The following is a 12,893-nucleotide window of genomic DNA, read 5'->3' on the forward strand; positions in this document are numbered from 1 at the left end:
TTTTATAATATAAAAAAATCTCTACTTCTTATGACTAATAGCCAATAGGAGATCACATAATCTAATATTATTTCTGCATTTGTACCCCACATTTTCCAATCAGGTTGTCTGTTCAATGTGGCTTACAGTTTGGTACAGTTGAGCTTGTAACATTTTCGTTGTGATTTGACGCATGTTGTTGTTTACTTTCTGTTAGTGGTCATTTATCATGGTGTTTTGCATAGTCAGCCTGGGCGTGATCTTTGAAGAAAGACCGTCTGAAGAATTGGGCTTTCAGGTGTTTGAGAAGTTAAGTAGCCGGTAGTGCGTTTTAGGATTTTCGGTATGGAATTCCAGATTTTGGGACAAATGTATGTGAAGTTGGTAGAGTGTACAGATTTGTATTTTAGGCCCTGGCATTTGCAGAAGTGAAGGGTGAGGTAAGTTCTTGCGCCTTCAATTACATTTCACATAGGTAGGTCTATGAGGTTTGTTATGTATTCCAGTGCAAGATCAAAGATTATCCTGTGGGCTAGAGAGCAGATCTTGAAGGATATACGTGCTTTGATGGGTAGCCAGTGAAGTTTGAGGAGCAATGGTCTTGCACTTTTCTATTGATTTATTCCTAGTATCAGTCTGGCTGCAGTGTTTTGGAGTTTCTTGAGTAGTAGTTCCCTGCATCAGGCGTAAATTCCATTGCAGTAATCTGAATGGGCGAGGACCATGGATTGGACTAATGTGCGGAATACGTTTCTCGGGAAGTATTTCTTTATGTGTTTCAGTTTCCACATGTTTTGAAACATTTTCTTCATTGTGTTTGAGATTTGCTTGTTGAGAGATAGGATGCGGTCGATAGAGACTACTAGAATTTTTAGATTGTCAGATATTGGGAGAGATTTGCCCATGGCGTCAATATTTAGGTATCATTCGACATTGTGTGGTGAGGTATGTTTTTTCTTTGTTCAGTTTGAGGTTGAACGATGATGCCCAGGATTACATTATGTTTAAGCCATCCACAATTCTAGCCTTAATTTTGTACAAATTCTCATGAAAGAGGATGTAGATGGACACAATCAGCGTAGATAAGGGGACTGAAGCATTGTTTGGATAGCACTCAGACTAGGGGGTCATCATGAGGTTGAAAAGCATTGGTGAGTGCGGCAAGCCCTATTTGTTTTAAAAGTATTCCCATGTAACTTCCTCGAGTGTTCCCTAATCTGTGTACTATTAAAAACGAGTAAAAAAAATAGATTCATTTCTACTCGTTCTACATCAATCTGGATTCTGTAGAGTTCAATCATATCTCCCATCACCCGTCTCTTTTCCAAGCTGAAGAGCTCTAACCTCTTTAACCTTTCCTCATATGAGAGACACTCCATCCCCTTTATCGTTTTGGTTGCTCTTCTTTGAACCTTTTTTAATTCTGCTATATCTTTTTTGAGAGACGGCAACCAGAACTGAATGCAATACTCAAGGTGAGGTTGAACTATGGAGTATTACAGAAGCATTATAGTATTTTCAGTCTTATTTACAATCCCTTTCCTAATAATTCCTAGCATCCTGTTTGCTTTTTTGGCCACCGCCTGCTCACTGACCAAAAGATTCCAGCATAATATCTACGATGACACCAAGATCTTTTTCTTGGGTGTTGACCCCCAAGGTGGGCCCTTGCATCAGGTAACTATGATTCGGATTATTCTTTCCAATATGTATCATTTTGCATTTGCCCACATTAAATTCCATCTGCCATTTGGATACTCAGTCTTCAAGTTTCCTAAGGTCTTCCTTCAATTTTTCACAATCCGCATGTGTTTTGCCAACTTTGAATAGTTTTGTATCTTCTGCAAATTTAATCACCTCGTTTGTCGGTCCAATTTCCAGATCATTTATATATATGTTAAACAGCACCAGTCCCAGTGCAGATCCCTGTAGCACTCACTATTCACCCTCTTCCATTGAGAAGAATAGCCATTTAACCTACCCCCTGTTTTCTGTCCAATAACCAATTCCTAATAAACAAAAGGATAATACCTCCTATCCCATGACTTTTGAACAGTGGCGTACCAAGGGGGGGGGGGGGGGGCAGTGGGGGCGGTCCGCCCCGGGTGCACGCCGCTGGGGGGGGGGGTGCCGCGTGCCGGTCAGCGTCGTTGGTTTCCATGCTCCCTGTTCCCCGGAACAAACCTGTTCCGGGGCAGATGGAGCATGGAAACCAATGACGCTGACCGGCGCGCGGCACCCCCCCCCCCCCAGCGGCGTGCACCCGGGGGGGGGGGGTGCTGCATCGGCGATCCGCCCCGGGTGTCAGCACCCCTCGGAACGCCACTGCTTTTGAATTCTCTCAGGAGTCAAAAGCTTTCTGGAAATCTAGAAACACTACATACCAGCTCACTTTATATGTTTATTCATGCCTTCAAAAAAATGAAGCAAATTGGTAAGGCAAGACTTCCCCTGGCTGAACCCATGCTCTGTCCCATTAAACTATGTTTGTCTACGTGTTCCGTAATTTTATTCTTTATAGTTTATAATAGTCTGCAATTTCCCGGATCAATCCTGGAACCCTTTTCAAAAATCAGTATTACATTGACCACTTTCCAATCTTCAGGTACTATGGACAATTTTAACAACAGGTTACAGATCACTAACAGCAGATCATCAATTACATCAGGAATTATTAGGAAAGGGATTGCAAGTAAGACCGAAAATACTATAATGCTTCTGTATTAATCCATGGGTCAACTTCACCTTGAGTACTGCGTTCAGTACCCTGGGATTCAGGTGATTTATCACTCTTTAATTTGTCAATTTAGCTCAGTATTTCTTCTAGGTTCACCAAGATTTCAGTTCCTCCACATCATCATCCTTGAAAACTATTTCTGGTATAGGAATACAACTTCTTCTGTAAAGACTGAAGCAAAGAAGTCATTCAATCTCTCCACTATGGCGTTGTCCTCCCTGAGTGTCCCTTTTACTCCTTTCATGATCTAATGGTCTAATGGATTCTCTCACTGATTTTCTGCTTCTGATGTACCTGAAAAAGGTGTTACTCTGAGTTTTTGTCTCTGCAGAAAGTTTTTCTTCATACTCTCCTTTAGCCATCTTTATCAACGTTTTGCATCTAGCTTGATAGTGATTATGTTGCTTCTTATTTTCTTCATTCGGATCCTTTTCCCATTCTTTCAAGGATGCTCTTTTGGCTCTAATTGCCTCTTTCACTTCACATAGCACCAAACTAATTCTCAGTCGTATAGTATCATCACAACAAGGAAAAGTTACAGTGATAACAACATATATCATGGTGCAAGACCATGTAATGTCTTGAAAATAATAATGCAGACTTTAAAATGTACCCTAGCTTGAACTGGAAGCCAAAGTGCTCTGATCAATAGCGGGGTAACCTTATCAAACATGTTTTGCAGAGTAAACCAGTTAAGCAGCTACATTCTGTAAGATTTGTAATTTTTTCAAGATCAATTGTGAACAGCCTGCAAAAGTACATTACAATAGTCTAACTGACTCAAGACCAAAGCCTGAACAACCAGTCTAAATTGCAGGGAGTCAAAAAAGTATCTAATCCTTCTTTCCACCTTTGCTCTTCCCTCCACCTTTGTTAATATGTGGAATACATCTGGTCTGCTCAAGATACTTTGATCCCCAAGGAAATGTGTGCTTTGTGTTAAATTCTAGATCTACAAGAGCTAAACAAATTTGTTGCAAAGAAAAATTCAAGATAAATTCCTTTAGAACCCTACTCCTAATGCTAAAACCAGAATGAGTAGTTCGTATCTTTAGATGTCAAGATCCACATGTACATATTCCATTCCATCCAAATCATAGGTGCTCTCTCTACTTTGAAGTGTTCAATGTTCATTTTCAATACAAAGTCCTCCCATATCATCAGCTCCACAAATTTTTACAAGTTATAGCAGCAAATCTATCATACATGGGAATATTTTTTTCCCATTTGTTTTGTTTATGAGATTCTTGATATGCCACCATTCAGTGATACAACCAAAGTTTACATAATACATACAAGTACAGTAGTTAATTCCCCTGTCTCTAATGGGCCCACAATCTAAGTGCTCAACATCAAAAGGAGGCACAGTGGGAATTGAACCCAGTTCTCCAGGTTCTAAGCCTACTGCACTAACCATTAAGCTAACCTGGCAGTTCTGAAACCTGGTCCTGGAGGCACTCCAGCCAGTCATGTTTTCAGGATATCCACAGTGAATATTCATGACAAATTTGCATGCAGTGAAGACTGCAGTGCAAGCAAATCTCTCTCATTAATAGTCATTGTGGATATCCTAAAATCCTGAGTGGCTGAGTATGCCCCAAGGACTGGGTTGAGAAGCACTGTATTAGTGCATGACCAAGGAGACACATCACTCACTCAGCAAGCACCAGAAATTTTACTTTACTACATACAGCATTCACAGAATATTCTAACTCTTGCACCCAAGTGTCCTCGATTGCAACAACAGCTTGTTCTCCAAAGACCAACCCCAGTGCCTACCAGATTTTCAGCCCACTTCGCTTTAATCATTCAATTAATGCTATTTTTCACTATAGGAAAAACCTGCTTTTTTTTTTTTGTTTAAAACCTTCAATTAACAAATGAGTCACATCACTGGAAAGTGGTGCAAAGAACTGGAAAAAATAATGAATTAAGAATACTTAGAGTGGACTTACCCTTGGAAGCTACAGACAGGGTCCAACAAATTCAGAGGACAAACCAAATAAAAAGGAAAATAAAAAGTTACAGTTAGAATTCATGAATACATCTTAGAAAAATATCACTACATACTTATTTCTACAGCCCCACTTGATATATTTGCAGTGCTGTATAGAAATGATAAGTTTTTAAGTACAATGTATCCATGCCCCAAACAACTTAGAATCTAGGTGGGTTCCCAAGTGAATGGGAGGTAAAGTGACTTCCAAAGTGGCAGAGTGAGATTTAAACCTTGGCTTCCCTGGTTCTTAGTGTGAGGCAGCTTGGGCAAAGAGAAATTGTTAATTCTATTTTAACCTTTCACCCTGCAAGTGAGGAATGTTATCTGGGTTTAATTGCTCAAGAATGTCTAGCTTTTGTTAGACTAAGAGGTTAGAAAGGTCAGGGAGAAGTAATCTAAAGGCTATTGGGCATAGTGGATAATCTCGAGGGATCAACAAGCAAACAGTGTTAGAAGATAGTTTTAAAAAGATTAGGTTAATGTTGGTTAGAAGAAAATAGAGTAGATTTTAAATAATTCTAGATGAGTTAGATTTTGTCTTATAAGGAATTTTGATTTCTGTTTATTTTAGAATATGTTTTATTCTGTGTAATTAATAAGTTCTATTTCTATGTAGAATATCTTTTCAATTCAACTTTGTCTGACCTTTCAAGTGATATCTCTGCAAGTTTAAATAGATCATCTGGTTTGAATTATCCACAGTCCTAGCTAGGTGAAAAAGGTCAGGAAAAGTCAACTTTGTTTCTTGATGAATAGCTAAGTGTAGGAATGGTCCTGAAAGTAATAACAAACCATATCTGTATGCCATTAAGCAAAGATTGGTCCCTTGACCCCTTAATGAATGTCAGAGTCCAGTTAGTAGTTAGTAGTTAGTATGAAGCTATGACTGGGATTATGTGAATAATACAGAGATAGGTGCCACATTGTCTAGTCTGAGAGGCCCAGGTCATAGGTCAGTTAGGAAATGTCTGGAACCTACTATGTAACTGATATTTTGAACATATGTGTAGAGGTGATTAGTTCAAGGCAGGGTAATCATCTATTCTTTACCATCTGGAAAGTAAGAGGGGCTAGAGGGGTTTAGGAATAGTATATAACTGAGAGCAGAAGCAGCTTACATAAGAAGAGAGAAGGAGAGAGCTAAGAAGAGAGAAGGAGAGAGCTAAGAAGAAAGAAGGAGAGAGCTAAGAAGAAGAGAAGGAGCTGAGACAGAAGCCATCAGATCCAGAGAGCTGAGAAAGAGAAGAAGAGACTTAGTGCTGATGTCCTACTTTGTTTGCTGGCAAATAAAGAAGATTTCTCTCTCATTCTGGTGTGTGCTGTTTGACTCCTGAAGTACCACAGATTCTGCTAACAATAGTGGTAATTCCTGCAACAAGTGTACTCACATTCCAAATTCATGTGGGATTTGCAGTCCTTGATTCTACCCATCAAAATCTGTGCTGCAGGTTCCATAATGCACCAGGATAGGGCTATCAGAAATCCAGGACTGGTCTAAAGTTTCCCTCATGGAACTGGATAACTTAGAAACTCTGTGGTAATTCCTGCAACAATTCTTGGTGTCAGAAGTGGGATCCTGAACCCTGCATCAATTTCTGGCACCCAACTGACTGAGGAACATTAGCCGGGTATGTATTCTGTATTCTGTATTGTAATCCTAGCTAGGAAACTGTAAACCAGCCCCTCAAAAATTGAGGGAAGGGGAGTCTGATCAACTCTCAGCGAAGGCCTTAGTATCTTCTAGTCTAGTGGGGATTAGTAGGGAAACCGCCTGAGCTTATCTGTATCTGAGAAATCTGAAATTGTTGGGTGGGATTTGTTGTGCAGTATGTGTGGTATGAATGGTTAAATGAGTGTGGACTTCTTATAGCTGCGGTTCCAGTTAACGCGAGTTCAACTGGCCAGCGACGGAAGGAAGCGATTGTTGTCTGTCTACCATTTTGTCTCTGGATCTGTGGACCCCTTACCACACTTCCAAAAAATTCCCTCCCTTTTTGTGTGTTGTAACTGTAAGCATTATGGGGGGGAAATCGTCTAGACAAATTGCTACTCCCCTAGATTGTATGCTTAAGAACTTTAAGAAAGGATTTTTAGTCAATGATTATGGACAGACTTTAAGCTTAAGTACTCTAAGAACCTTGTGTGAAGTTGAGTGGCCATCTATGGGAGTGGGGTGGCCCCCTAGTGGCAGCTTAGATATTGAAGTAATCCGGAAGGTCTACAGCATAATTGTAGGAGAACCAGAATATTCTGAACAACTCCCCTATATAGATTCCTGGGACAGCCTTGTGACTGACCCTCCCTCTTGGTTGAAAACTTATATGGGATCCCCAGTAAAGTTCATGTTGGGCCGCGTTCAAAGAAAGATTATTAGAAAATCTAAACTGGAGGAGGGAAAGAGCCCCAGGAAGCCTACCACCCAATCGGTGGCTTCCGCCCCTACCCTGTCCGAGAAACCCATACTTTCTGATGACCCCTCAGATCTTGAGCCACCACCTTATGGCCCATTGTTGGGGTTCCGTGCCACCCCCAGAGATCCACGGCGTCCAGCCGAAGCCTCTCCAGCACAGGCTTCCCTGGATAGTTCCTCCCCTTCTGTGCGAACCCCGCCACATCCTAGGTTGGACTTTTCAGCCAGCCTCTACCCTTCTGTGCCACATCCTCCCCTGTTAACCTCCCAAGACCCGCTTTGGGCTCCACTTCCTGACTCCTCAACTCCCGATAGCCCAGCCTCTCCCTTTAGTACCCCTCCCCACTCATCAGGGGCCCAGCATCCCTTTCAATGGACTGAATCACCTGTGACCACCTCTCAGTCTATGAGTACCCCTCCCCATCCCTCAGGGGTTCAACACACCTCCCCTGAATGGGTTAGACCCGTTGCAATCACTTTTGAGCATGATAGGGGGGTAGCTCCTAGCTCTACTTCAGGTTCCATTCCCATCTCCTCGAGAGTTCTGCCCCTCCGCCAGGTAACCACCACTCGACCGGATCCTAATAATCAGGATCAGGTTATACAGGCACAGGCCTACCAGTATGTACCCTTCACAACCACCGATCTCCTGAATTGGAAGACGCATTACCCCTCTTATACTGAAAAGCCTCAGGCAGTGGTGGATCTAGTGGCTAGCATTATGGCCAACCATAACCCAACCTGGACTGATTGTCAACAACTTCTCCTGACCCTCTTCACAACTGAGGAGAGGCGGAAGATTTTACAAAATGCTGAGGCCATCACGCGAGCGCGTGCCCCCGAGGGGACACAGAACCTAGAGGAATGGGTTAGAGCTCGGTTCCCTCGCGCAGCCCCAGCTTGGGATCCAAATAATGGGCAGCACTATGAACTGTTGTCTGGCTATTGCCGGGACTTGCTGGAAGGTATGAGGAAAGGCATAAAGAGGCCCATTAATCTGGCAAAAGTCTCTGAAATTCTCCAAGGGGCAACTGAATCCCCTGGGGCCTTTTTAGAGCGACTAATTGAAGCTTACAGAACATACACCCCATTTGACCCTGAGGCACTAGAAAACCAGAGAATGGTGAATAGTGCATTGGTGGCCCAGAGTATGCCAGATATCCGGAAGAAGCTGCAGCGTCAGGAGGGATTCGCAGGGATGAATACCACCCAGCTAATTGAGATCGCAACAAAGGTTTTCGTTAATAGGGATCAGGAGGTGCGCCGAGAGGCTGACCGGAAGATGCAGAAGAAGGCCGACCTTTGGCGGCAGCCATTACTAATTCCACCCTTAACCGAGGTCGACCTCTAGCTAATGGGAAGCCAAAGTGGGACCCCGGACCGCCAGTCAGGCCTCGAGATTCCTTCAATCAATCCCGGCCACGAGGGGAGAATCCCAGACCACGATTGGAGAGGGATCAGTGTGCCTACTGCAGGGAAAGAGGGCACTGGAAAGATGAATGCCCCCAGAGGCGCCAGGGACTGAGAAGAGGACCAGGAGATCGAGGAAGCCGAGGCCGAGTTCGAGAGGGAAGGTATGAGCCTCCTGAATCTGACATCATTGGGATAGCCGAGATGGCAGAATGGGACGAATAGGACAGACCGGGTTCCTACAAACTGGGCTCCCAGGAACCCATGGTCAAGTTAACCATAGGGAGCCGCTCAATTCCATTCATGATTGATACAGGAGCTGAACATTCTGTTGTGACGGAGCGATTAGCGCCTGTGTCTGGAAAAACTATCCGAGTGGTGGGAGCCATGGGGGTGCAGAACCGGAGGCCCTTCCTGACGACCCGTAGATGCCAATTAGGCTCACACACAGTCACTCATGAATTCCTGTATATGCCAGACTGTCCAATCCCTTTGTTAGGCCGGGACCTGCTGTCCAAGCTTAGGGCCCAAATTTCCTTTGACTCAGATGGCCAGACTTCAGTCTCCTTTCGGCCCCCGATATCCAGCCCTAAGGGCATATTGAGTTTCTGCTGCCCCCTTGAAGAAGAATGGCGGCTGCATCAGTCGCAGGGCCAAGTTGACCTATCCCTGGCCGACAGCTTCCAGGTCAATGGGGTATGGGCAGAAGATAATCCCCCAGGGTTGGCCCGAAATATTCCTCCTGTCCATGTAGATTTACTTCCAAGTGCCCGGCCAATCCATCTTCGCCAATACCCAATTCCCCGAAAGGCTCTGGAAGGGATTCAAGCACATCTGAATCGTCTGTTATCCCATGGAATTATTCGACCTTGCCAGTCTCCATGGAATACGCCACTGTTGCCAGTTCAGAAGCCAGGGACTGAGGACTACCGGCCAGTCCAAGACTTACGAGTGGTCAATAAATCCACTATTTCATTACACCCTGTAGTGCCTAATCCATATGTCTTGCTTGGATTGATACCTTCTGGAGCTACCCATTTCACAACACTGGACCTAAAAGATGCCTTCTTTTGTATTCGGGTGGCCCCCGCCAGTCAATTGCTTTTCGCCTTTCAATGGGAAAACCCAGTAACAGGACGGAAGCTTCAGTATACATGGACCCGCCTGCCACAGGGGTTCAAGAACTCCCCCACCATTTTTGGGACTGCCCTAGGACAAGACCTTAAGACTTAAATCTGAGCCTTCCAGGCGAGTTTTACACCAGTATGTAGATGACCTCCTGATTGCAGCAGTGACCCAGGAAGAGTGTTTTGAGGCTACCAGAGAATTGCTGGAGTTACTCTTGGATGCAGGCTATAAGGTCTCACGTTCGAAGGCCCAACTTCAGTCAGAAGTGAAGTATCTGGGCTTCTGCATTTCCCAGGGAAGTCGGAGACTGGATGTTAGTAGGAAGCAAGCGGTTGCTGCAATTCCCCAACCCAAGTCCAGAAGGGAAGTTAGGGAATTTCTGGGAGCAGCCGGATTCTGCAGAATTTGGATTCCAAATTTTGCACTGATGGCGAAACCCCTTTACCAGGCCACAAAGGGGGGTGAAAAGGAACCATTTGAATGGGGACCTATTGCTCAACAATCCTTCATCGCCATAAAGAAAGCCCTACTCCAAGCCCCTGCGTTAGGCCTTCCTGATGTGGAGAAACCTTTCTCACTGTATGTCCACGAGCGACAGGGGGTTGCGCTGGGTGTGTTGACCCAGATGATGGGATCCTGGCAGAGGCCTGTTGCATACCTGTCTAAACAGCTGGATGGAGTGGCTAAAGGATGGCCAGCCTGCCTGAGGGCCATTGCAGCGACAGCCTTACTGGTTCAGGAAGCTGACAAGTTGACCTTGGGGCAAGAACTGGTTGTTAAAGTCCCCCACGCAGTTCTCACCCTCATGGAGTACAAGGGCAACCACTGGTTTACAAATAGCCGCATGGTTAAGTACCAAGCCAGCTTATGTGAGAATCCACGGATACACCTGGAAACAGTAGCTACATTCAATCCCGCCACTCTTTTGCCAGCATCTGAGGGACCACCGGATCATGACTGTATCCAAACCATGGATGAAGTGTACTCCAGTCGACCAGATCTTAAAGATGTTCCTTGGAGGGACCCAGATGTAATTTATTTTACAGATGGAAGCAGTTATGTGGAGAACTCCAAGCGATTGGCAGGCTATGCTGTGGTGACAGAGGACAAGGTGATAGAAGCAAGAGCCCTGCCCCAAGGAACTTCAGCCCAGAAAGCAGAACTTGTGGCCCTCATACGAGCTCTGGAGCTAGCAGCAGGACTGGTGACCAACATTTATACTGATTCCAAGTATGCCTTCACAACTCTACACGCTCATGGAGCTTTGTATAAGGAAAAGGGACTCATAAATGCTGCAGGCCAACCTGTTAAGTATGGACCTGAAATACTTCAGTTGCTAGAGGCTGTTTGGGCCCCTAAGAAGGTAGCTGTCATTCACTGCAGGGGACACCAAAGGATAGATACTCCAGTGGCGCGAGGGAACCGCCATGCTGATCGGGTGGCCAAGGAAGCTGCTCGAGGACCCCCAGCAAGTACTGTGACTCCCCTGTTCCAGATTCGACTGCAAGAATGGACGCCTATGTACACCCAAACGGAAGAGAAATGGGCTCAAGAAGAAGGTGCAGTAAGGAGACCTGATGGCTGGTTACATCTTCCTGATGCCAGAGTTCTGGTGCCACGCCACCTAGCTTGGCCTGTAGTGTCTCAAGCTCATGACCTGTCACACTTAGGGAAAACAGCACTAGCCCGCCTACTCAGTCGAGTAGTGGTCTTGGAAGGATTGGATAGTCTGGTTGCCACTGCCTCTGCCCGATGTACTCTCTGTGCCCAGAATAATGCTCGTCAGGGACTCCGTATTCCACCAGGAGTTCAGTCTAGAGGACTAACACCCTTTGAGTCCCTAGTCATAGACTTCACAGAAATGCCCAGGAGCGGTAGGCTCCGATACCTCTTGGTCATGGGTCTGTACTTTTTCTGGGTGGGTGGAAGCATACCCTACAGTCACTGAGAAAGCCACAGAAGTAGCTCGAGCCCTCCTTAGGGATGTCATCCCCAGGTATGGACTGCCCCTTGCCATAGGCTCAGATAATGGTCCCGCCTTTGTTGAAGCCGCACTTCAGGCCCTGTCCCGCACATTGCGCATTACTTGGAAATTGCATTGTGCCTACCGTCCCCAGAGTTCAGGGCAGGTTGAGCGGGCAAATAGAACTTTGAAAAATAGCCTAGCAAAGATTTGTCAGGAAACCCAACTGAAATGGCCACAGGCACTGCCACTAGCCCTCTTTCGCCTCCGATGTACCCCAACTAAAGGAACAGCCCTCTCTCCCTTTGAAATTGTGTATGGGAAGCCCCCAGCCATTTTGCAGGGAATTAAGGGAGACTTAGAGGCTCATTTTCAAAGCACTTAGCCTCCCAAAGTTCCATAGAAACCTATGGAACTTAGCCTCCCAAAGTGCTTTGAAAATATGCCTCATAGGGACTTTAGGGTCTGCCCAGGTGCAGGAGCAGGTAGCCCTCTTGGGCAGGATAATTTCTGAGCTTCAGTCTTATGTGAGAGAAATAAACCCTGTCCCCTTCCAGGCTCAGGTACATTCCTTCCTGCCAGGGGATAGAGTTTGGTTGAAAGACTGGAGGCTCCAGCCTTTGGGGCCCCGATGGAAAGGACCTTTTACTGTTTTGCTTTCTACCCCTACAGCTGTGAAGGTCGCAGGGATAACTCCATGGGTCCATTGGTCTCGAATCAAGTCTGCTGATCAGACTGAGCCCAGCACGGATCAGACGGAGCCTAAACAGTGGAGAGCAGAAAGTGATCCAGCGGAGCCATTGAAGCTGCGCTTGACCCGAACCAAAGAATCTACTAGCTGAAAAGAAGGGTCAACTGCATACCGCAGGAGCTGCTGGACTTTGGCTTCATACTGAGACTCTTTCTTGCCTGATTCTGGCTTTCCTGGAATTTGAGAGCTTGATCCTTGTCAGTTGAGGTTCTATCCCAAATGGTATAAGAACTCAAAGACTGAGAACATTATATTAGAGTAATCTGTGACTAGCACAGACTGTTGAAATATTATTGCTTGATTAGTTTGCTGTATTTGTTTTAGATTAGGAAGAAGGAAAATGTTAGTAATTTGGGTGCTTTTGTTGTTTTCTACTCCTTGCCTCCTTTTTCCTAATACCCCAACTCGCTCCAACCTTTGGCTACACTCTGTCCAGGAACTAATTAGTCAGGCAAAGATTACTTCCCCTTGTATTGTGTGTTCTCGATTTTCTCCTTATACCACAGATGTCCCAGC

General features: G+C 45.1%; 1 protein-coding gene across 2 annotated transcripts in view; it reads right to left on the reverse strand.

The window, feature by feature from the left end:
• The window catches only part of DIAPH1 (diaphanous related formin 1), a 676,165-nt gene that overhangs the window by 288,931 nt on the left and 374,341 nt on the right, over positions 1–12,893 (reverse strand). For both annotated transcript variants that reach the window (XM_030213536.1, XM_030213537.1), the window contains one exon: positions 4,672–4,680. In XM_030213536.1, coding sequence (XP_030069396.1) covers positions 4,672–4,680 — 9 coding nt within the window. The remainder of the gene's footprint in view (positions 1–4,671; positions 4,681–12,893) is intronic.

The sequence above is a fragment of the Microcaecilia unicolor genome, chromosome 8 (genome assembly GCF_901765095.1).
Source record: "Microcaecilia unicolor chromosome 8, aMicUni1.1, whole genome shotgun sequence".
Taxonomy (NCBI): domain Eukaryota; kingdom Metazoa; phylum Chordata; class Amphibia; order Gymnophiona; family Siphonopidae; genus Microcaecilia; species Microcaecilia unicolor.